Source organism: Nestor notabilis, unplaced genomic scaffold (genome assembly GCF_000696875.1).
Source record: "Nestor notabilis isolate BGI_N333 unplaced genomic scaffold, ASM69687v1 scaffold3006, whole genome shotgun sequence".
NCBI classification, from domain to species: domain Eukaryota; kingdom Metazoa; phylum Chordata; class Aves; order Psittaciformes; family Psittacidae; genus Nestor; species Nestor notabilis.
The window spans coordinates 649-22996 of record NW_009931471.1 but is presented as its reverse complement, the minus strand read 5'-3'; the positions used below and the strand labels follow the sequence as shown (position 1 = coordinate 22996).

The 22348-nt window shown below is 38.7% G+C and overlaps 1 protein-coding gene across 1 annotated transcript; it reads right to left on the bottom strand.

Annotated features, from left to right (window-relative positions):
* Positions 1 to 367: 367 nt before the first annotated feature.
* On the bottom strand, positions 368 to 21602 carry HPS5 (Hermansky-Pudlak syndrome 5). Its single transcript, XM_010015927.1, has 22 exons — positions 21495 to 21602; positions 20619 to 20729; positions 19871 to 19935; positions 19047 to 19239; positions 17461 to 17598; positions 16354 to 16565; positions 15972 to 16043; positions 15655 to 15743; positions 13889 to 14067; positions 13484 to 13642; positions 12216 to 12375; positions 10044 to 10167; positions 8127 to 8273; positions 6905 to 6979; positions 5804 to 6411; positions 4372 to 4495; positions 4038 to 4193; positions 3382 to 3501; positions 2941 to 3054; positions 2506 to 2612; positions 1538 to 1823; positions 368 to 428 (listed from the first exon to the last, which is right to left on the bottom strand). Exons 1-22 carry the CDS (start codon positions 21600 to 21602, stop codon positions 368 to 370), a joined length of 3408 nt encoding a protein of 1135 aa, XP_010014229.1.
* Between the last annotated feature and the right edge of the window lie 746 nt (positions 21603 to 22348).

Sequence of the window (22348 nt, the reverse complement as noted above, 5' to 3'; positions counted from 1 at the left end):
TTGGAAACAAACAAAAAATTATATACCATAATTTAATACTTCAGAGCTCACATCATTAATACTTCAGTCATACAAACTCAGAAAATAAATTCAGGAATTTCCATCTCAGAAACCTGTGAGCTTAATTTCAAGGTACATATAGGATTGTTTTGATTTAAGGTCTACAGTTCAATAAACTCATCTCCAAAGGCATAAGGAAGAACCCTCAGCAGTTCCCAGTCAGATACCTGCCAGATGGAGAGTGGCACAATACAACTGACCTTTTAGACAGGAGTTCCTTTCTTTAAGAGCCTGTTAAGTTTAAAAGGCACTTTAATATACAATATTACAGTAAAAAAAATGTTCCCAGAGTTTTCCAAGCTGTTTCCTATGCTTGCTGAGACCATAAAAACCGATCACACCTTTCCAACATGGACTGAATCAGCGCTCTGCAATTAAAACAAAGGGGAAAAAAACAAAACCAAAAGTCAAACACTAAAAAAAAAAAAAAAAAAAAAAAAAAAAAAAAGGGAAAAAAAAAAAAAACAAAAAAAAAAAAAAAAAAAAAAAAAAAAAAAAAAAAAGATAACCACATAACAAAAAACAGAGGTTCTGTTTGCATTTTAAAGAAAAGTTTGTCAAAAACATGTGTCCTGGTTTTGTCTGGGACAGTTGATTTTCTTCCTAGCTGCTGGTACAGAGCTGTGCTTTGGATTTAGTGCAAGAACAATGCTGATAACACACTCATGTTTTAAATGTAAGCACTTCTCAGCAACAAGTCAAGGACTTTATTCAGTTTCCTATGGTCTGCCAGTGAGAAGGGACAGAAGAAGCCAAGAAGGAGCAGAGACAGGACACCTGACCCAAACTAGTCAAAGGGGTATTGCATGCCACAGCACGTCATGCCCACTATATAAACAGGGGGGAGTTGGCAGGAAGGGGCTGATCACTGCTCAGGGGCAAGTCTGGCATCAGCCAGGAGTGGCGAGCAACTGTGATGTGCAACATTCTTGTTTGTTGGGGTTTTTTTGTTTTCACTCTCTCTTTGTTACTTCCTTTTCATTATTATTGTTACTAGTAGTATTATATTTTATTTTATTCCTAACTGTTCTTATCTCAACCCACAGGTTTTCAACTTTTTTTCCAATTCTTCTCTCCATCCACTGTGTGTGGGGAGTGACCGAGCAGCTGCGTGGTACCTAGTTGCAAGCTGGTGTTAAACTACGACAACTGATTGTATTTCAGAAGTAGTATCATGACATCACCATGCATGCCTTCTCCGGAAGGGAGAAGCAAAATCAGAGCCTGTGCAAGACTCAGCAAGACAGCTATCTCCTTCACACCTTTAATGTATGATTTCCTGTTTCCTCATTTTCCATTTTCAAGTGCCTATATTGCACAATACATAGCTCTTAAATAACAGAAAAGCTTTCAGCTGAGTTTAAAATCCAAGATAAAAATGTGAAGTATTTTATCTTTTTGTTAACTGAAAAGAGTTTAAAGCACCAAGAAGATCCAAAATGAATAATGTGGATCTTTTGTTGATGTGTCATCTTACCTTTGCCTTTTTTCAGCAATTCTCAGTATCTTGCAGACACCAGTAAATCTCTCAGACAATTCTAGTGTCAAGCCACATTCCTGCAAGAGAGGCAAGGCACGGTTTGGGCCAATGGCCTTTGCCAGCAAGAGTGCTACATTTTCCACAGTGATGCAGTCTGGGCTGCTTGGGCTACCGTTGCTGACAACATTCCCATTCTGTGGGCCATGGTGGTGGAAAGCTGTGCTGTGATTTTGGGCGAGATGCAGAAGAAACTTCCATTCTTCTATGGTCTCTGGAATGGAACCTAAATGTAAAATGAATGTTACATTATTTGTAAAACAAGGATTATTCTGAGCCTACTCTTTTAAATGAATCTGTATTTAAAATGGAAGCGAGCTGTTCTGTTTTCCTCTGTGAAAGTTTAACAAGTGTTACCAACAAGCAAACTGTGTACAGAAATGACAAGTGTACTTGACTGACTTGGTATAAAGATTCATCAGTGAACCACACACAAAGCTTCACAATAGTTCAGCACTTAAGGCTTTGGATTAAGTGAAGAGACAAAGAATTGGATTTTATGTCCATCTGGGGAATTTACTTTTAAGTTCTGTCATGTTATAAAATGCTTTACTCGTCATAATGTGTGTGTGCACGGGCATGTGTAGCAGAGGAGTTTCACGCTGTGCAGGGAGGCTAAGTATTCCTCTATCTACCACTCCAAGTTTAGCTTTTACTCTCAACTGATAAGCAACCCTACATTCTCGAATTTTTAAGCATTTTCTAGCACAACTGATTTCACAAAGCACAGTGTGAAGATATGAGTGTAACACACATTTATGTGTTTCAGATATGCTGCACCACACAGTTAGTGCTACCAAAACACTTCAAAAACATAAAAATTCAACTCAACTTTGGACAAATCAGCACATAATAAGGGCAGTTCCTGTAATATGCACATACAATTACACAACTTAAGACTCACTAACCATCTTCTCCATTCAACAGGCTCAAATCATCCAAATGAGCAATACTAGTAAAGGCTTCTATTCTTCTATCCAGCTCCAGACAGAGAAAAAGATATCCAGGCCAAAATCTTGAATAAGAGAGTAAAGATTTCCAGGAATCAAATACTCAGTCTAAACTAAAGTCAACAATAAGTAAATGCTCATTTAAATATCAGTGAAGACAGAAGCAACTGAATTTTTTGAATGCCAGAAAACACTGCAGAGTGGGGACACAGGAATACCCTTCAACCAAAAGGGGTATTTGGTACTTAAATTGAACACTCAATATTCACTCCTAAAACAGCATAGGTTTTTAAATAAAACTTGTTCAGCTAAGGAGCAGATGGGTCATTTTCATTTTTATCTTTCTGGGGTCAGAATACTAGCCAATCAAGAACTATAAAGTTTTCTTCTTACCCATGTGATTTACAGATGTCAGTCATCTTTTCTTTTGTAATGAAGTTAGCTGGGAGTTTGATCAAAAGCAGAATGAGCTGGCTGTAGCCCCAAGTAAACAAATGTGATCGTGGCCTAGAAGATGAGAAATTCAGTTTTAAAGCATTACTGATTTTCTTCAGAACATTATGTTCTCTCTAGAAGAAAGGCAGGTATATGAAAAGAAGAAAGGAAAAATGAATTAAACACTGTGCGTAGTCTCAGTAGAGCAGTCACTCTGAGAAGTGTTACAGAAAGTTATTTAATCATCTGGTTGCTTCTGCTGAACTCTGCAACACACGAAATGCTCCAAGGATTCAGTGACATCCAAAGCATCCATATCATACGAAATCTAAGCCAAAAGCCTGCAGACCCATTAAAACTTTTTGCTGCACTCAAGACTTTGTGTGACCCCTACTTTACCTGGGATTTCCTTCCACATCCACAGTATTTGCTCTTTGCGGTGCATCATGAGAAACTGCCAAGCGCAACCAATCCAGTCGCACAGATTCAGGCTGCAGGAGAGATCTAAGGAGAGATGACCTAGGGAAAAAAAAAAAATAAAAAAATACAACCCACAGGGAAAAACTACCAGCTTGAAAAAACTACCAGTTTTAAAGAAAAAAAAAAACAAACAAAAAACCAAGGAAGAAACAAAAGGGGAACAATACGAAATATGAAAAAGCTTGGAATGATTTCTTTTTTTAGAAATGGAGAGCACAACAGAAAGCCACTGAATTTGCAGGCTGGGTTCTCCCAGGGGATTGTTTTATTTTCTTTAAATGATGTCTGATCTTGGACCAAAAATAGTCAGTTCCATTGCAAGTATTATTTAGAAAAACCCTTTCAAAACTAGCATCTAATCTAAGGGGGGGAAAAAAACAAAACCAAACCAAAAAAAACAATCAACACTGAAACCAACTAAAACTGGCAGAATGAATTGGAATCTATTGTTGAAGAACACCAAGACAGATACAGAAAGAGTAAAAAAAGCCTCCAAAAGCCAAAACCAAACAAACCCCACAAAGCTACATAATTAAGAGAGCAGACAGATTAAAAAGATTCTGCATTCCCTTTACCTTTTATCCTCCGGCTTTGATTTCACCAGACTATCTAAATATGCTAAAAAGTGAGCTGGATCATTCCTGCAAAGTTGTTTGATATCAGAAGGCAAGAGGGAGGGGTGGAACTTGATCAAGGGCCGAAGAACTGTTTCCCCAAATTTTTCATAAAGCCTAGAGAAAGAAGACAAAAACTATTTTCACTACCAAACAGCAAATTATAGTTTTCCAAGATCTCCTGCAAGTTCAAGATAGCACTGAAAGGTGATCTCTTTAGAACATACCCAGAGAGCTCCATGAAATATTAAATGAACCGAAAAATCAACCACACAAAAACCACTTAGCCACAAACCTTTGAGCATGTACCAGTAAGAGCGGGCTATCATCCCAAGGCCCCAGGTCATGCAGCTGTTTCAGTATTTTCAACATATCTTCATTTTCCATTGCTAAAGCCACCGGGCTGTGACAAGTTAGTTCTGAAATAAATCAGTGCACAAGTTACAAGATCAGGGCAAGCTGGGTTTTTTTCCTTCACACACACACAGAGCTGGTGCTAAGTGTAAGGACAAGAGTTATCACTACTTTCATGGAACTCTCTAACAGTAGTAACAAGTGAACAGATCCTACGTGTTCATTTCACAGATACCAACATCACTCATCTGTGCTTGCAGCAAACTGCAGTTATGAAAAGATACAATTAAGGCATGGAATAATATTCTAGATGTATTTTCATTGGACTTCTAAGATGTTAATTCTACTCTCATGGAAAAAATCAAAACAGCCCACTGCAGGACATATGGCTTGCTGAATATAATGCAGATCTGCAGCAGTTTTTGTAATTTACAATTTGCTTCTATAAATAAATAAAAACTTCAGCTTGCACACTGACTTCACAGGTTGTAGAATTCAGTGTGAATCTCCATCCTGATGAAATGCAGGTACTAATCTACAGGCACAAGTACAGTCAAACTGGGAACAAACTGGGAACACATACATTGCTTTCACTTCTAAGGCTATCCAAATCCAAATAATGAACAGATTCCCAGAAACCCAAATACTAGATGCTAACCCTCAAAGAAAGATTCTGCTGTTTGACTACTGTTTGCACCAAGTCAATGCTAAAACTTTAATTCAGTCTTACAAGAAAAGCATAAAGCAGAAGCTGAACATAGACAACAGATGAAGTTCTGTTTTCTAACATAATCAGGAAGCTTCAGTTCAATAAAGCTAAAGAGGCACCAGAAAGATCAGAATTCTGTGGACAGAGGAAGTCTAAAGTGATCACAAGGCACTCATTTGCACAGAACCATCTACTCCATTCAGCTTTAACTTTAACCGCATTTCTCTAGAAGCTGAAGAATCTTCTGTTTTCAGTGCAAATACCAAAGCCACTCCCCTCGCTTTCTCCTTGTTTCTACAGACATCTGATTCTAATTTAGATGCTTTGCTTTTTGAAGCACATTTGTTTTTAAATAGGTCTGGTCTGTAATCAATACAGCATTCAATCAACAAGCTCCATATAAATTACAAGGTTCAGAATTGCAAAATGGGGGGAAGAGGAGGAACAGCAGTTTTTTGTAAGTTAGCCTCTGGGGGAAAAACAGCTAACTGAATAAACCAAAAATGGAAGAAAACCTCTCACACACCAACCATCCTCCCCCTCCCACACTACACCTGCAGAAGGAAAATTTGCAGACACAATGGGAGTGTCTTCAAACTTTTTGCTTTTTTCTCCTAAGCAGTCTTATTTTCAGTTTACCAGTAATAAAATTGTCATTAGTTACCTTTCAAGCCTGTGATGTATGTTTCCCATACATTAGGACTGTTTGCATGCATGGTTATAATACATTGCTTTAGTCTTTTTAAATCCAAAAGAAAGAAGTAGCTTCGCATAAATCTACAAGCCAAGGTCCACAAAGCTGCTAGTGGCAGACTCCCATCAGAGCTTTCCTCAGTATCACCGCTTCCACAAGAAAACACACACATCTCAAAACACAGTGTTGTCAACTCAGTGAGGTCTTTCTGAACATCCGGTTCTATGACACATGGAGGAGACACTTGAAAGCTGCAGTCCAAAGGTCCCTTCAAATCAGTACCATTTTCACACATGGCCTTGCTTACACAGGTTTCTTCAGTATTTTCCTTTTCAGTGTAGTCTTCCAAGACACTGCTCTGTTCTTTGTCTTCTGGGTCTCCATCAGTTGGACCTAGTCGTAGGTTTTCTTCCAGAACTGCACTCTGTTCTTCAGCACAGACAGTCTTGCAGTTCTTGACAGAGGAAGCAGAACGCTCTTTGCTGCCAAACTTCTCTTCTAGACAGACAAGCCATTCCTGTAAAACCCTTCTCATACACTGTGGTTCTAACAAAACCAGGGGATCCTGGAGTTTGGCTCTGCAGCATAAAAAAGAAGTCTGCTAATTAGCTTAACAGTTATAAGATGCCACAAATGAAGTATGATGTTTTGTGTAACTCAAAATATACTCCTAAACTTGACTTAGTTGCGTTTTTGTGGCTGTGCATCAAACAGAATTTAAGCTACTCATGCTGTCTACATTTGATCTTCGTACATTCCGAGTTCCCCAAGATTTCTTTCAGAATGGATTTTTGTTTGTTATATGGGTTTGCTTATGTTTTGGTTTTTTTTAAAACTATGCTTGTAGTTAGAACAAAAAGGTAATGTTAGAGTGCCTAAATAAGCCCTCAGTGGGTTTTGCTTAGCTTTAAACAGGGGAAACAAATCATTAACTAAATGAGATAACATCAAATCACATTAATAGACATTAACAGCATTACTCTTACATGTATATAATGAATTAAGAAAAAAAAAATTTTTCCTAACAAATCCCAGTATCTATACACTAAAAGGTCTCCCTTCCCTGCTTACATAGCTTCTGCTGTTGCAGCCTTGAGATCTCTTAGATTGTCCTCCTCTGGAAGTTGGCAGCTCTGTGGTTCTAACCTAGAAAAAACACATTCATTTCAGTCTTATCTGAAGCATTAGAAGGTAGATTTAGCTTATACATTATGAAGAAATTCTTTATTATAAGGTGGTGAGGCACTGGCACAGGTTGCCCAGAGAAGCTGTGGTGCCCCATCCCTGGCAGTGTTCAGCGCCAGGTTGAATGGGGCTTTGAGCAACCTGCTCTAGTTCCAACCCCGCCATGCCCGTGCAGGGGGGGTTGGAATTAGATGATCTTTTAGGCCCCTTCCAACCCAAAACATTCTATGATTCTATGATTATCTTTAATATTTAAATGAGGAATTTCCTCACAAATTTCCTTAAGTTTGGGAGGAAACAACATTAATTCCTTCATTAACAAAACCAAAAAAACCACAAAACCAAAACCCACAAAAAACCCAAACAAAACCACCACCCAAAAAAAACCCCAAACCCAAAACACTTTTATTTCTAAAGAAGGAACAGCTCAACATAAATTATGAATGGGCATGAAGAGCAAACCCATAATACTATTTTTGTAGCCTTCTTTTATAATGGCTTCTGCTCTACAGTAGATTTCTGCAGGTACTGAATAAAAATCAGTATCATGCCACTATACAAAGATCAGTCCAAAATGGTAAATTAGCAGAACACTGGAATATGAAATAATTTAGTTTTGTATGAATTAGACAACCATTAAAGAAGTTCAGCATTTTAAAGCTACCATTATTAAAAACGAACAAAACCCAAGCAGCAATGACCTAACCCACACAAAACAAAACCCAAACGACAAACATAAGCCACACAAATGAAAAACAAAATAGAAAGATGTTTTCAGGGAGCTAAAAGTGTTTACCCCCCCTCAGAAAGGACAGGAAATGAACTGCTGGACTCATGCCCATAACTATAACTAGCATCACAGATACACTGCATAAGAACTGCTGAATATACTATGTTCATACTCTTTGGTTTACAGCAGTGCGGAGACTGTGCTCCACCACTTGGAAGTGCTCATTGCCTAATCTGCTTCTAGGAAAGGAGTCAGGGAAAACCAGTGAAACCCACCACAGTAACAAAGGCAACTCCTTGTTCTACCTGAAACAGTGTTTTTTCTGCTATCCTCAGAACATTCAGTAATTGCTCAAAAAAAGGTAACTTTTGCACTCACTCTTTCTCTTCCTGGGAAGGTGCTACCAGATTAACATTCAACTCCTGCAGCTGCTCGTCATCCTTTGCTTCTTGCCTCCCTCTAGCATCAGGGCTTATATGAAGCGTGCCAATCTTTTCAGTAGTTTTGCGTACAAAGCTGGAAACACTGGGAGTCAGAAGTTCAAACATTTAGAATTGGAAGTTCAAACACGAACAAATCGCTTCCTTTCCATTCAAACCATGATTTCAGAAAACTTTATAATCTGAAGAATTCTTGAGAAAAGGTTGAGAGCACCAATGACCAACAAGAACAAAACTCACTAATAAGCTGCTCAAAATTCTTACATCAGTCATGGTCCATACTTCCAGCACTGAATAAAAACCTGAAGTATTGAAGACTTGGGGTTTTTTTGCTGTTGGAGAAACAGATCACACATTAACATTAGTGCTTATATCAGGACATGTATTTGAATGCAAATAAGTGTGGGTCGGCCACACTGCATTTTTTAAAGCTTATGAACAGAAAGAATCATTAGGAAATTATGTCCCTCTTGGGGGTAAGAAACAGTTTTACAATACTCCAAATTAATTCTTCAGATTACAAAGCTCACTAAAAATGTCCTTTTCATGTTATCAGTCCCTGGCCCTTCACATATTTTAGTCAAGAGGAAACCCAGTGAACGTACCAAAACCCAATTATTTCTACCACTGCCATGAAGAGAACTATGTCATCCACAGTTGATCATAAAAATCAGTTTCTTGCTTTCTGGCCAAGAACTAGCTTAAGAGCATCAAGAAAAAAGAAAAAAAAGCAACCCTTTACTTGCTTGCCAGAGCATATGACATCTTTTACTACACCAAAGTATAGCAAAAGTTGAAGGCTGCTGCAGAAAAGAGCACAAAACAATCGGACTTTAATGTCTAGAAGGATTAAAGGTAAACTTAAAAATTAATTTTAAGTGTGATAGTAACATATTAAATTATAAATTGAATACAGTAAATACTCGAATATTTACTCATTATTAACAGAAACACTATGAGTAAAGCCATAAAATTTGCTTACAGTTTAGAAAGAATTCAAAACATTCAAAACAAGGTTATTCTGAGATCCTCACACTATTGATATCTGCTACAGTCTTCTGTTGCAGGACATAATTCACATAACTAAGTTATTAAAGGAGGGCTATGCAACTTTTCACACCACAATTACGGGCCAGCAACATTTTACCTAAGAAACTAACATACATTTTTTTTTCTTTTTTAATTTTTAAGTTATGTATTTAACACCATCTCCTTTACATGTGTGTGTGTCCCTGTTTTTTAAAGTAGGTTTTAGAACAGCAATTTGATTTCTGCATAGAACAGACATTACTGTATTTACTTGCACTGGGCATAAGCTACCATTATTCCATGAACACTGGGGAAATTTCTTAGATTCCCTGACAGGTGTGTATGGGGAGATAGCAGACCATGGGGTATACTTTGCAACTGTGTTTTAGCAGCATCTAGCATGCTTTGAATATCTTAATGTTTGTCCCCAAACAATATTAGAAGCCTGCACTCATTCATAAGAAATCTAAGTACCAGAAAAGCAAAATCCCAAACCAATATTCAGTAAGTTTGCTTTGAAGACAAACCACAACCACAGTTCACAGGGCAATGTTAAGCATTCTTAGTCACTTAAGCATCCTTCGCCATTTCAAAGGTGAGGCTGAAATCTTGGCTCCACTGAAGTTAGCAGCAGTTCTTTCTATCTTCATTAGAGTCAAGAGGGAAGCTCTGAATTGTCTAGCAAACTTGACTGCATCTCCAGTCTTTCAGTTCAGATGTTACATTTTTGCAGAACACAGCATGAACTAAACCAGACAACAATACAAATTCTGAGGACAGGAAAGGGAAAGATGTAATGGATGAGTGAACCTGCTGCAAGTTTTACCTTTCTTTGACAGCTTGGAGAGAGACGAGAGGAGATGGGGAACGAAATGACAAAGGAATACTGAATGGGAGAAATGTCTCATTCCGGTCAGCCTCAACCGTCACAGATGTATGAGATACGTTGTCTAACAAATGGAATTGAAATAAAGAGTCATGAAACAGTGACCTGACAAAAATGGAACAGTGAAACAAACTGCAAGTCACTAATTCACAAATGGATAACCTGCATGCGATATTTTCCTATTTAACACTCAGGAACGTGTGGAGCCAGAAAAGTGCTACTTGGTTTCAAGGGCCATTTTATTACTGACTATGAACCTAGTCAGTCTGCTTTGTTAACAGTCTTTTGGCTCTATAACAAGGCAAATGACGATCAACAACTGTATGAAAGTGACCTTCTACAAGTAGACTTACAGTCCATTTAGAGGACAAAAATCTTGATCTAATCTACTGCCAGTTATTTAAACATCTAAAAAATTGAAGTATTATGGCATTCATAAATTTACATTGCATGATTTCCTAAAACCTAAATCACACATGAGCGTACAGAGACATATAAGACACGGTTAAGATATAAATCACCCTTTTATCTGAACAGACTTAAAGATGTAATTGAGCCCATGGCACTCTGGCTTTTGACAAGAACCACAGGAAACACAGAATCACTGACTATTGCCTTTTCTCTCTTATACCCCTAGCAGTATCTACAATGTGTTTTGAGTAATCATTTCCTGGTACAAACACACTATCTTTAAGTGATGTAAAAAAGGCAAAAAAAGGATCCTTTTAAGTAAGGATGACACTGTTATTTTGCAACAGTCAGCACTACCTGCACTGTTGAGAGGAAAAGATGCTCTGCAGTTACAGAAATTCCAGATAGTGCCTAAAGGTCAGAAGTGATTATATGATTGCTTGTAAATAAGGCTGCTTTTGTTCATTATGCAGATTAGAAACCTAAAAAGTTATGACATCTTACGTAAATGTGAGCAGGGAAACACTAAATCCATTTTCTTAAATATCAATTCAAGTACACGTGCTTCAAGAAGCATCTAGAACTTCTATACTTCGAAATAAATTTCAGCAAATTTGTTGTCTCTTGCTTAACAGATAGAACTTTTCTATCTTCTAACATTCAAAAAACTGCATCCCTTCATTTTAGTTTTCGTACCGGAAATTATACACGTCCTTCCACGTTTTCTTGGTTTTATGGTGATGTAAGTAAAGAGGCACATGTAAAAGTAAGCACTACAAACAGCATGCAGCTTAGTCAGTGGGACAACAGTACTGACAAATAGGGAAATAAATACTAATTTCTATGCTCTCCCTCCCCACTGGAGTTTTCCCCAACAAAGCATCCAAATCCTCTCCATCCTCAACTGTCACCTACTCTCTGCAGAAGCAAAAAAGCAGCCTTTTTATTGGAAAGCCTCTCCAACATACCTGGAACTAAGCCAGCTACTCATCATGCTGGGTTTCTGCATCCCCTCCCAATCCCAGCCACAGCAGAGAACAAGACCATTACTGTCTCTTTAGCTTTTACCCAGTGACAGATGTTTGTTAGGAAATTCAAAAAAACAAACAAACTCACTCCCTGGATGGTCTAAATGTTAGTTATTAACATTCTATAATCCCTTCTACACATTTAAGAGATGATCCCCTGTGCAAATGAAACCTTGAAATAAAGTTAACACATAAAGCCTATTGTTTTTCCTGAAGAAATATAAAGCCAGAGCCAAGATTAAGGAATTCTTTCCTGGTACAAATATTACTGTAAGGATAGCAGCAGTAAAAAAAACCTCATTCAAAGTTCAATTAACACTGACATAGTCTGCTGAGAGAATCTTAGCATTAATGCTGAATTGCACATTGAGGGATTGGGAGGGTGGAATTTGAGTGAAGTCCTAGCTTGGTAAAAGCCCTCTGGATCTTTTTGTCTTGTTCTCTGGGTTTTGTTCCTTTTTAAGCTTAGATTTCTGTGGAGCCAGCATTTCACCCCAATGTTTCAAGAAGGAGTTTGACTGGAAGGTGGGGTGACTGTTCACATTGATCAAATTAGAGGATTTAAATCATGAGTATCTTGATAGTGAAAAATAAGAACACAGAGCCAACCAAATGAAATTACAAACTAAACAAATTTCATCCAAATAATATTATTTTCATTAAGAAACATTACCAAGTTCTACTTGATCATCTTCCTGGTGTGCAGGAAATTCTTTAAGTCTCTCATCTTCTGAGAATGTTTGACTGTGGAGAGAATTTGAATCTTCATCTGACTGACTGCCTCTTCGACTGATAACACGATATATTCCAGAATCTAAGACACTGAAGCTTTCCTGTCAGACAAGGGAGAGGAGATAGATGTTGCAAGAGTTGTACTTCCTTGTTAAACTTCCTGCAATGAACTCAACCAACCATACCCACACAAACCTCACAATTCACTGTCTGGAAAAGCCCTATATAACACCATATTTTTGACATATGCAGAATGGAAAAGTACATGGGTGACAATAAGTGTGCAGTCCAGTGACTTAACAAAGATGTGTATGTTCCAGCTGCTTTTAGGAAAGCAGTCTGCAAACAACTGGTGTACTCAGTAAAAGGCAAAATCACCTCTGCTTTAGTCCTGCATCCAAGATTGTCGCTTCATCCCTTCGCACCTGTGTAGCCAAGAGTCCATATTCCTTCTTGCTTGTTAACCATACCCAGCTAGCACACTTAGAGACCCTGCTAAACTTTAGTTCCAAGACACACATACGAATGTGTGATCAGTTTATGTGGTTTACTTTTCCCATCTGTCAATGAAAAAAAACTGTCTACCGCATCAAGATAGAACTTCCATTACTTTGGGGTTTTTTAACTTTACTTTTTAAAGTTAACTTTTCACTGTTAAAGTGAAAGCAGCAACTGATACTATATTAACTATGAAATATTTCCCTTTTCTTGAAAAGCTGCTGAGAAGCTAAGACAAAACCCAAACAGCCATACAAGTAAAAGAATATTAGAAATATGCTTTGACTTTTTTTCCTTAGAGTTTTCTGCTTAAGCTTCATAGAGTGAGACAATGTTTCTAATAGGGCTAGGATTGTTCTGACCATTCGGACATTCAGTTTTCACCACAGAAAACTACAGTTACAGTCAAGATGACCTTTACTGAAGCATGTTAGGACACTAACCTCAGCTGTGGAGAAAGCCTTCTTTGGTCAATCTCTGTCTACATCTCAACCATTAGCCACAAAATAACATGGAAAAAACGGCAGTGATCCGAGAGCTTAAAGAATGCAAGCAGTAGTATTTCATACCTCTCTACCCTGCCTAATTTTAGAAAGTAGCATTGTTAGCTATAGTAGACATGGTAAAAATGAAAGCCTCAATTTCAAAGTGATTTTAAGCCATAAAGACAAAATCTGCAGGTAACATATTTGGCACTACCTACATACATACATGAGATGAAATACTGCTCCTTCTACTGCTGCATGCAGAATCTAGAGGTTCCAACTTTGAAATCAGTTCTTCCAGTTGCACAGTAAGATCTTGTTGAGTTGAGGCATCCAGTTGAGACTTTAAGTGCTCCAGCTTGTCTAAAGGCAAATTTTTTCTTGCCTAAAAGTACACAGTGAAATAGAAATATTATTATTTCTAGAGTACATATGAAAAGCAAAAGGTACCATACATGCAGGCTAATTTTCATCCTCAAGGTATTATGTTTGGAATACTTTTCAAAAGCTCAAAAAAAAAATTAAGCTCAAAAAAAAAATTAAGCTCAAAAACCTATGGAACTCAAAGGAAAATGGGGATAGGAAACAGAGTGAAATTGCACTGCACATTTACAAAGAGGTATTTACTTACTCTGCAAGAAATAATTGCATTTTGGAAGAGACAACAGACCCTGGCAGCAAGGGTCCAGAACCCTCTTCTCATCAGACGCTCTATGCAGCGGTCTACCAGCAGAAGGGAGAGATGAACAACTTTTCCATTTGTATGCAGACAGAACAACTCACTTTTGTAAACTGCAATATCCTGAATATCTGCAAAACCAGATGCACAGAAATATCTAAAGAACTGAAATCATGAACCAAAACTCCTTTCTGTTCCTGAAAGAAGGTGAAAAGGCATTTCCCATTTGACTATAAATGCGTACAAAAGCCTAACACACTGCAGCGTAAGTGGCATGTGGAAAACAAACATTGAAGAGTGCTAAGCTAGCATCTAATGACTGCAAAGTACCAAAGCTTTCCAGAGATGCATTTCTAGAAAGCACTTCCAGAAAGCATTCAAAAAGCACACTGAAGTTGCTGAAAAGCTCCCTTTTCCTCTGAAGGAGGATGAAAAACTCAAGACTGATAAAGATGAGAAATACATCATTGTTAGCTTTGAAATGGAAGGAAAACATTTGCTAGTAGAAAAATGCTTTGACTTTTCAGCAGTGTCCAAATGAAATAGTTACGTTATATGCAAATGTTCCATGACAAAGGCATTGGAAACTTAACACCAAATGGATTGGAGAGAGGAAGAAGGAAAAGACTTACAGACAATGACAAACCATTCTAGGACTATGTCTATACCCATACACACAAAACCGTTTTTGAGGGTTCACTCATCTGCCAAATAAGTGCATTCTCTGGCTCTGGTTTAGACAAGCGTTAGGAAAAAAACCAGGGTTTAAGCTTTCAGCAGCCAGATTATCCTTCACAGTATACCTGACAATAAACCTGTGTCATGGTTTAAGCCCAACTGGTAACTCAGAACCATGCAGCCGCTTGCTCACCCCTTCAGGCAGGATGGGGAGCAGAATTGAAAGAATGTAACCCCCACAGGTTGAGATAAGAACAGTCCAATAACTAAAGTACAATATAATAATAATACTAGTAGTAATAATATGGGAAATAACAAGGAAAGAGAACATAAAACTAAAATGGAAAAGGGAAAAAAACCAATAAACAGCAGTGACGCAGAACACGATTGCTCACCACCTGCCAACTGATACCCAGCCCGACCAGAGCAGCGATCTGGGCCTTTTAGGTGACTCCACCCAGTCAGTATATACGACAGTCTACACACTGGGCATGATGTGCTATGGTATAGAATACCCCTTTGCCTAGTTTGGGCCAGGTGTCCTGTCTTCGCTCCCTCTTCTTATGCTCTGCCAGTGAGGAGGGGCACGAGACTAAAAAGTCCTTGATCAGGTAAGTGCTACCCAGCAACAACTAAAACATCTATGTTTTATCAGCATTGTCCTCACACTAAATTGAAACCACAGCACTGCACAGCTACTAGGAAGAAAATTAACTCTAACCCAGCCAAAACAATCTGAATAAACACAAATAAGGAAAGGATACTGCAGGTTACCACCTCTCACTATTAGATTATTGTATTTTAAAAAACACTCTACACCACATTTTGTTTCTCAAGCATGTTTTCAGAAGTATGCAGGGAAGAGTTGGCTAGCAGAGGCAGGAAAAGGGTTAATATTCAAGGATATACCTGACAAATGACAACGAAAAAGTTTTCTGATCAATGTTCTACAAACCAGCTACAAAAATTAAGCTTGAAAAGGCTCCATATTAGGCAAGGACTTCAGACAATATTACAAAGCAAAGATTCTTAAAGTTTACCTTTTATTTCACTCCAGAGTAAGACTTGAACAGTTTGGGGAAGAAAAATATAAATGCCTCTTTCTGTCCAGGTCATCACACAGTGCTCACTGCAAGCAAAGCAAACGTTAACTGTGCACCAGTTAATTGTGGTAGTCACTGTAAAACATGCATGAACGGCATTGACTCAAGTACAGCAAGTGAGAAGCAATATGGTTGTTCAGCATTGATACTTGGAAAATTCTTATGCAAAAAGATGAACTTGGCAGTATAAATTAGGAGAATATATAACTTTAACTCTACTTTATCAACAGGAACCTATGCTGACAAATACTCACGTCAGATACAGTAGCTTTGGGAAAGACAAAGATTGTGGAGAGCAGCTGGAACTAGTATAATGAGGATCCAGCCTGTAAAGCAAAATTATTATCTGTTACAAGTACAACTACAGTACAACTTTCTTAATATTCTTAACCCTGCAAATGCAAGGCTGGCTAAATAAACACAGTCTTATGACAGCAGCATTCACTGAAGTAGTCACACAGACATACCTGCAGGACCAAAGTTTTGGCATTTTTGATAACTACTGGTTTCTACTATTGGAGGAGAGTGTATCAACACTTGACTGCACTAGGAGTTTATTTAACTTTCTTAGCATTAATGCAGTTGTTCTCACCTAGTCTAGAAATCTGTTATCACAGATAACACTCATGTTTCTACCTGAGAGTAACAACAGGGAGAGGCGGTGATGACAGCAGCTGCTTGAACTGATGTGTGCTTTGCACTTCCCCATCAAAGTTCACCTCCCACATCCTTGAGCCAGGTCGAGCACAATATATTAATGGCTGCTGATTCCCACTGTTTTTTCCAGCAGGGAAGAAACAAGCTCCAAATTCTCCATCTCTCTCTTTATTACCAATTTTCCAGAACTTCTCTCTAGTGGAAAAAAATGTACTTGTTAAGGCTCTAATTAATCTTAAGTTTTTCTTGAAGAATAAAAATACTAAATCCTAGTTGGTGAATTGGTTTTGGTGCTTAAAATAATCTGCCATTGATATTATAAAGCCTGCATGAAGTTTATAAAAGACACTAAAAGCCACTTGGGTGGAAAGCAGCTTGTAGAAAAGGAGCTGGGGGTCCTGGTAAACAAGCAACAAACCATAAGCCAGCAACGCGCTCTTTTGGCAAAGGCGGCCAATCTGGGCTGCATTAGGAAGAGTGTTGCCAGCAGGTCAATGGAAATGATCTTTTCCCTCTTCTTGGCACTGGTGAGGTATCTGGAGCGCTGGGTCCAGTTCCAGGCTCACCAGTACAAGAGAGACAGGGATATACTGGAGTAAGCCCAGTGATGAGCCCCAAGGACAACTAAGGGATTGCAGCACCTGTCTTAAAAGAGGCTAAGAGAGATGGGCTGGTCAGCCTGGAACAGGAAAGGCTCGGAGGAGAAACTCATCTGATCCCACCTGTACAAATACCTGATGGGGCAGTAAAGAAGACAGAGCCAGACTACCCTCAGTGCCCAGGGAAATTACAAGAGGCAAAGGGCACAAACAGAAAGACAGGAGATTCCATTTCAACGTAAGAAAAAACTCTGTTACCGTGGGGGTGATGAACCATTGGCAAAGGCTGTCCAGAGATCCTGACGCATCTCTGTATTCTTGGAGATGCTCAAAACCAAACCAGACACAGTCCTACACTATCTATCTGTTCTACCCAACCATGCCATGAGCAAGAAAATTGGACTAGATGATTTCTAGATGACTAATGAGGTCACTTCAGAAAATGTGTGATTCTGTCAAGTCCCATATTTTACAAGTAAAATGTAACTTGCCTCTCAGTATCACACAAATAAGTGCGTGTAAGTGAAGATATGAGCAGTCGTCCATCCAAATAATCGAGCTGAACAACCCGAGAATCTACGGTGGTTATAATCTGAACAGGAAACATCACAAAAGTAGCAGCAGCCTACAGTCAGAAAAAAAAGAAAGAAAATGTACTGGTCCTCAGTTCAAAGTAAAGACTATTTCATTAAGTTGCAAAATTCAGAAAAGACTCATGCATGCTATGAATACACAGCATAAGACAGAGCAGTTCCCTTTTTCTCTCTTCACAAAACAAAGCTTCACTGCTCAAGGAATACAAGTCTACATCCTTCTTTTCCCAAAACTATTACTGAAGGCTTAAGAAGACAGATCATTTCCCTGTAGAATCCTGATATTTCTTTACAGAGTGTGTTTTCTATAACACTTAGAGGGATTTTACTCTTGCTTTTGTAAGCTTTGTGCAATTCTCATACTTCTCCCCACAGGTACTTTCAGACAGAAAACAGTTTTATTGAGGCAGACCTGATTACTTGATACAGAAACCCACACACCTTACATCGGATTTGAGTGGTTTAACTCACTTTCTCTATTGCCCTGCAGCAAATTACCTGAACACTATTCATTACACAAGTGTCTCAGTTTTCATGGGTGGCAGACCAAAGTCACGGGCAGACTTTTTCTTTAGAAGAATCTACTGGGAACTGCGCTCTTCTCACAGATTTTCTAGCAGTCACCATTTTGACAGCGTAAAGCCGTTTTCTTTGTTAGGAAAGTGACAAAGTATGTGACATGAGAGATTCAACAGTCCAAGTCCTCAAGCTGACTTGAGCAGATGCATACTCTGTGGGCTGTGCCCTTCTCTCGTTTTCCTTCTCTTTCCACAGTTGTATTTTTTGCTCTTACTTAAATGCTGTTGTCTTGCTACTTTAAAGCAAACTTTCTGCCAAAATCTTTCATAAGGGCTAGAAAGGACCTGGAGAAACACACCTACTTCTAGGTTGTATTCTTTCTTACAGATTAAAAGTTAAAGATCTAGTAATGGTAAAACAAAGAACACTCAAGGGCTAGAAATCAGGCTAGTAACACTAATAGGTGTGTCCGACATCCACCTTTTATTTTAACTAATCCACATCTTTAAGAACAAGAGTATCCAGAGACTGACAAGCAAAAGCAGAGACTCGTATTCCCCTTTCTCAGACCAACAGGTGAGCTGAGGACTGTAACACACAGCTGACCCTGTAGTTGGAGACTAAGGAATCCAGCAGGCTCAGAAACACCAAGACTCTGAACTTGTATACTTGCAAATTCCAAGAGAAAGAAGCTCTTCCAGGTTTGAATTCTGTACATATGGAAGTATTTTTATGTCGCATTACTAAAATAGCTAAAAAAGGAGGTGAGGAAGTTCATGGGTCAGGATTACTACTGTAATTTGTCTCGAGAGACTAATTCTTCACCTCAACAGTCAAAGCTACCAGAATTTCATCAGCTGGCAGGACTTCCTCTGTTCTGCTTTACTAAAATAAACAAAAAAACTCCACACATGATCCCCTGTGAACATCTTCCTCTCGAACAAAGTATGAAACATTTTACCTTCCCTTGTTTCGATGTATTAATCTTGATGGCTGATACTTTTCCCACATGATCTCCTACAAAAACACGAAGAGCAGCTGTATCCCAACGCAGAGCTGTGACTTTTCTGCCCTTGTGCTCAGAGGAAACATAAATCCGTTCTGGCTTCCCACGACGTTCCTGATTCAGCTCCCAGACTACTACAAGACCTTGGCTACAACAATTAAAAAAGAAAATACAATCTGAGACTAAGTCTTCTAATGTTTTATCAGTGATGAAGATGCATTATTCCAAAGAAACATAAAATCTAAGGAAAGCAGAATATCTCAGAGCTGGTTGTGTTTGAGGCTGCATGCTTTCAAGAAGTGTCACATTCTTAATTTTCAAGAAGAGTAAGTGTCCTTCCTTACATCACAGTGCATCAGCACCTTTGTTTGGAAGGCTACTCTAACATTTCCTGGAATTGCCAGTGAGGATGCAGAAAAATAAGCATTTAAATGGATTTTAAACAATGTAAGAGGTATTAACTACCAACCTATTCTGCCAAGTTAAACAACATACTACTTTTGATGCTGAAAGGTCTAAAAGAGCGATTTATCATCATAACTTCATATGCATTAGCTCTCCCACAGATGTTCTGTTACAGAAAAAATACTTACTCTGGAACAATTATTCCAGAAAAAAAGTTAAGCAAACTGTCTGTGCAGAGAATTATTCTGTAGGGGCTTCTACCAGTTTGTTAATTCTCTGCCCACCTCTAAGTTCTCAGCAGAGGTGAGATGTGGAAGTTAGAAGCCACTTCAAAATATTTATGCAGCATTCAGTTTTGTGTGTACAGCACTCACCTGGTGGCAACAGCAACGTAGTCTTCATCATGCAAACAACAGGCAACCCGGGAAACGGCACCCTCCTGAAAGCAAGTATGGGAGTAAGTGCAGGTGGGAGTTTTTCTTACACTGCCTTTACTACTAGGCAACTTTCATCTTTAAAACGGATTCATGTCAATAGCTGCTACCACTTTGTTGTGATGCAGTTTAGGGTTTGTTTGCAAACACTGAGCTTGCTCTAGAAAGAGGCAGCCAACAACATCATCAAGAAAAATTACTGCAGTTCATGCTCTGATTTGGAAAACACAGAAATTGGTCTCCTGTCCTCACACCTATGGAAGCTGTTTTGCCAGAACTAAAAGTGAGATGCTCCCAACTTAAAAGCCAGCCTTTCCTTTCTTTGCTTATGCAAGTAGTTCATAGTTTGGACATCCAAACACTGGTTGTTATCTACAGGTGACATGCTCTGGTTTAAATATTTAGGCAACTTTGTTGCTGCTGTCAGAAATAAGATTTTGAAAAACAAGGGTCTGACCCTCCCAAGTAATTTCTTTCACACCTAATGTAATCTATTACACCACACACTCCAGTGTGGGATACACTCCAGTGCCACAAACTTTCTTAAATGGAGCAGTCCAAAACTTCACCTTATGTGGACAATTCAGCAAGCTGAAAATGCCTGCTGACTCTTAATAAAAATTAACTTGAATCAATGTCTCTTTCCCATTTTCCCCATAAATTTTTGTATAGAATACTTTACCCTTACCTTATGAGTGAGAAAAAGCCTTTGCTTCCAGCCATCTTTCTGTATAAGGTTAAGTCCTCCCCCTGAGCTGCCCAGAGCTAGCCATCTCTTTGACACATCTATACACGTGCACTGAAGGAATAAAAACCATAATGCACAACATGGCTGCATGTAAGTACTAATATCAATATCTTTTTTTTGCATTTTTATGTTATTTTTAAAGGCTTCATTGTTTGCCACCTGTGTAACACTCCTGAAACACTGGCAGCACAGTCAGATATTAAAACAACACACTCTACTATTGGAGCAAACGGTATTAAGGCAGTGACTGTGTAAAGCTGTGTTATTACCCACAGGAGCATTAAGAAAACACATACACAGACCCTTTGCCTTCATTGCTTCTTCTTCCCAAAGTTTTCCCTCCATAAGTTAGCATGCACACACACAAAAAGAACAAGGTGATTCACAGAATTGCAGAATGGTTTGGGTTGGAAGAGGCCTTAAAGATCATCTCATTCCAACCCTCTGCCATGGGCAGGGACACCTTCCACTAGACCAGGTTGCTCCAAGCCCCGTCCAACCTGGCCTTGAACACTGCCAGGGATGGGGCAGCCACAGCTTCTCTGGGCAACCTGTGCCAGTGCCTCAGCACCCTCACAGTGAAGAGCTTCTGCCTAATAGCTCATCTAAATCTCCCCTCTGTCAGCTTAAAGCCATTCCCCCCTTGTCCTGTCACTACATGCCCTTTATTAATCCCTCTCCGGATTTCTTGTAGGCAGGTCTGATTCCTGTAGGTTAATCAGATAATAAACCAAATAAGGTTATTATTTGAATCAAGGAAAAAAAACCAAACAAACACTAGCCCCCCCCCCAAAAGCTCACCCACCACAAACTCACCTTCAGACGACCAGAATCCAGCCTGAGTGCAGAAAGCAATGGATCCAAACATTCGAGCTCCGCCAACACATGGTTGTAAGAGTCTGGAATTATTGGCGCAGAGGCCATTGATGTGCACAACTGGTGCTACTTGCTCATGTGTGTATTACAGCTTCAGCTTTCAGCCGTGCCTGCCACAAATAAAGTCAGTTCTTGATTAGTTCTGTTTTTCAGCACAACATTTGTTTTTCTGTTTTAGAAAAACCCCACTGAATGTCTTCCCCTTCAAAGAACATCAGGTTTCAGTTTGCCAAAAAGGCCAAGGGCTGCAAAATTACTCCTGCTTCATTTATGAGGAGTCGTTGTTGAAGTTCACTTCATAAAACTTAACCTATCAGAAACCAACCTTGGAAATACTTAAATTGCAACCATTAAGATATATTTATATCTATCTGTGAAAGAAATTCTGTCTACCTATGGAAAAATCCTTGGTTTATGGCAAAATGCACTCCCCCTCCCAACACACACACTTGATTTGAAACTCATTTTCTCAAGGAAAACACTTAGCATTAACATTTTATACCCACACCATCTTCTCCCCCCAAACTAAATTTAAGGAGTATTATCCTCAATTGATACTAAATCTAGAATTATCTGCATTTGTGCATTTTTAATACAACTACTCACAAACATGTACGAACTATCCTTTCCACGGTACCTCTTTTCCAGGATAGAAGATTGATAACTATTTAATTCTCAGTTTTCATTTGGTTATCAAAGCTGCAACCTCACATATTTTTCCTAAAGAGCACATACTTTAAAATAATCTCTTGTTGGGGAATTTTTAAAGCTTAGGCCTGTATGTTGCTTAAAAA

Excerpts from the sequence above, each read along its gene's own strand:
- HPS5 (XM_010015927.1), bottom strand. The coding sequence starts at position 21,602 with ATGGCCTCTGCGCCAATAATTCCAGACTCTTACAACCATGTGTTGGCG. Across the intron at positions 19,240-19,870 it reads TACGTTGCTGTTGCCACCAG|CCAAGGTCTTGTAGTAGTCT; the intron begins GTGAGTGCTGTA and ends TAATTGTTGTAG. Across the intron at positions 2,613-2,940 it reads GACATCTGTAAATCACATGG|ATTTTGGCCTGGATATCTTT; the intron begins GTAAGAAGAAAA and ends CTCTTATTCAAG.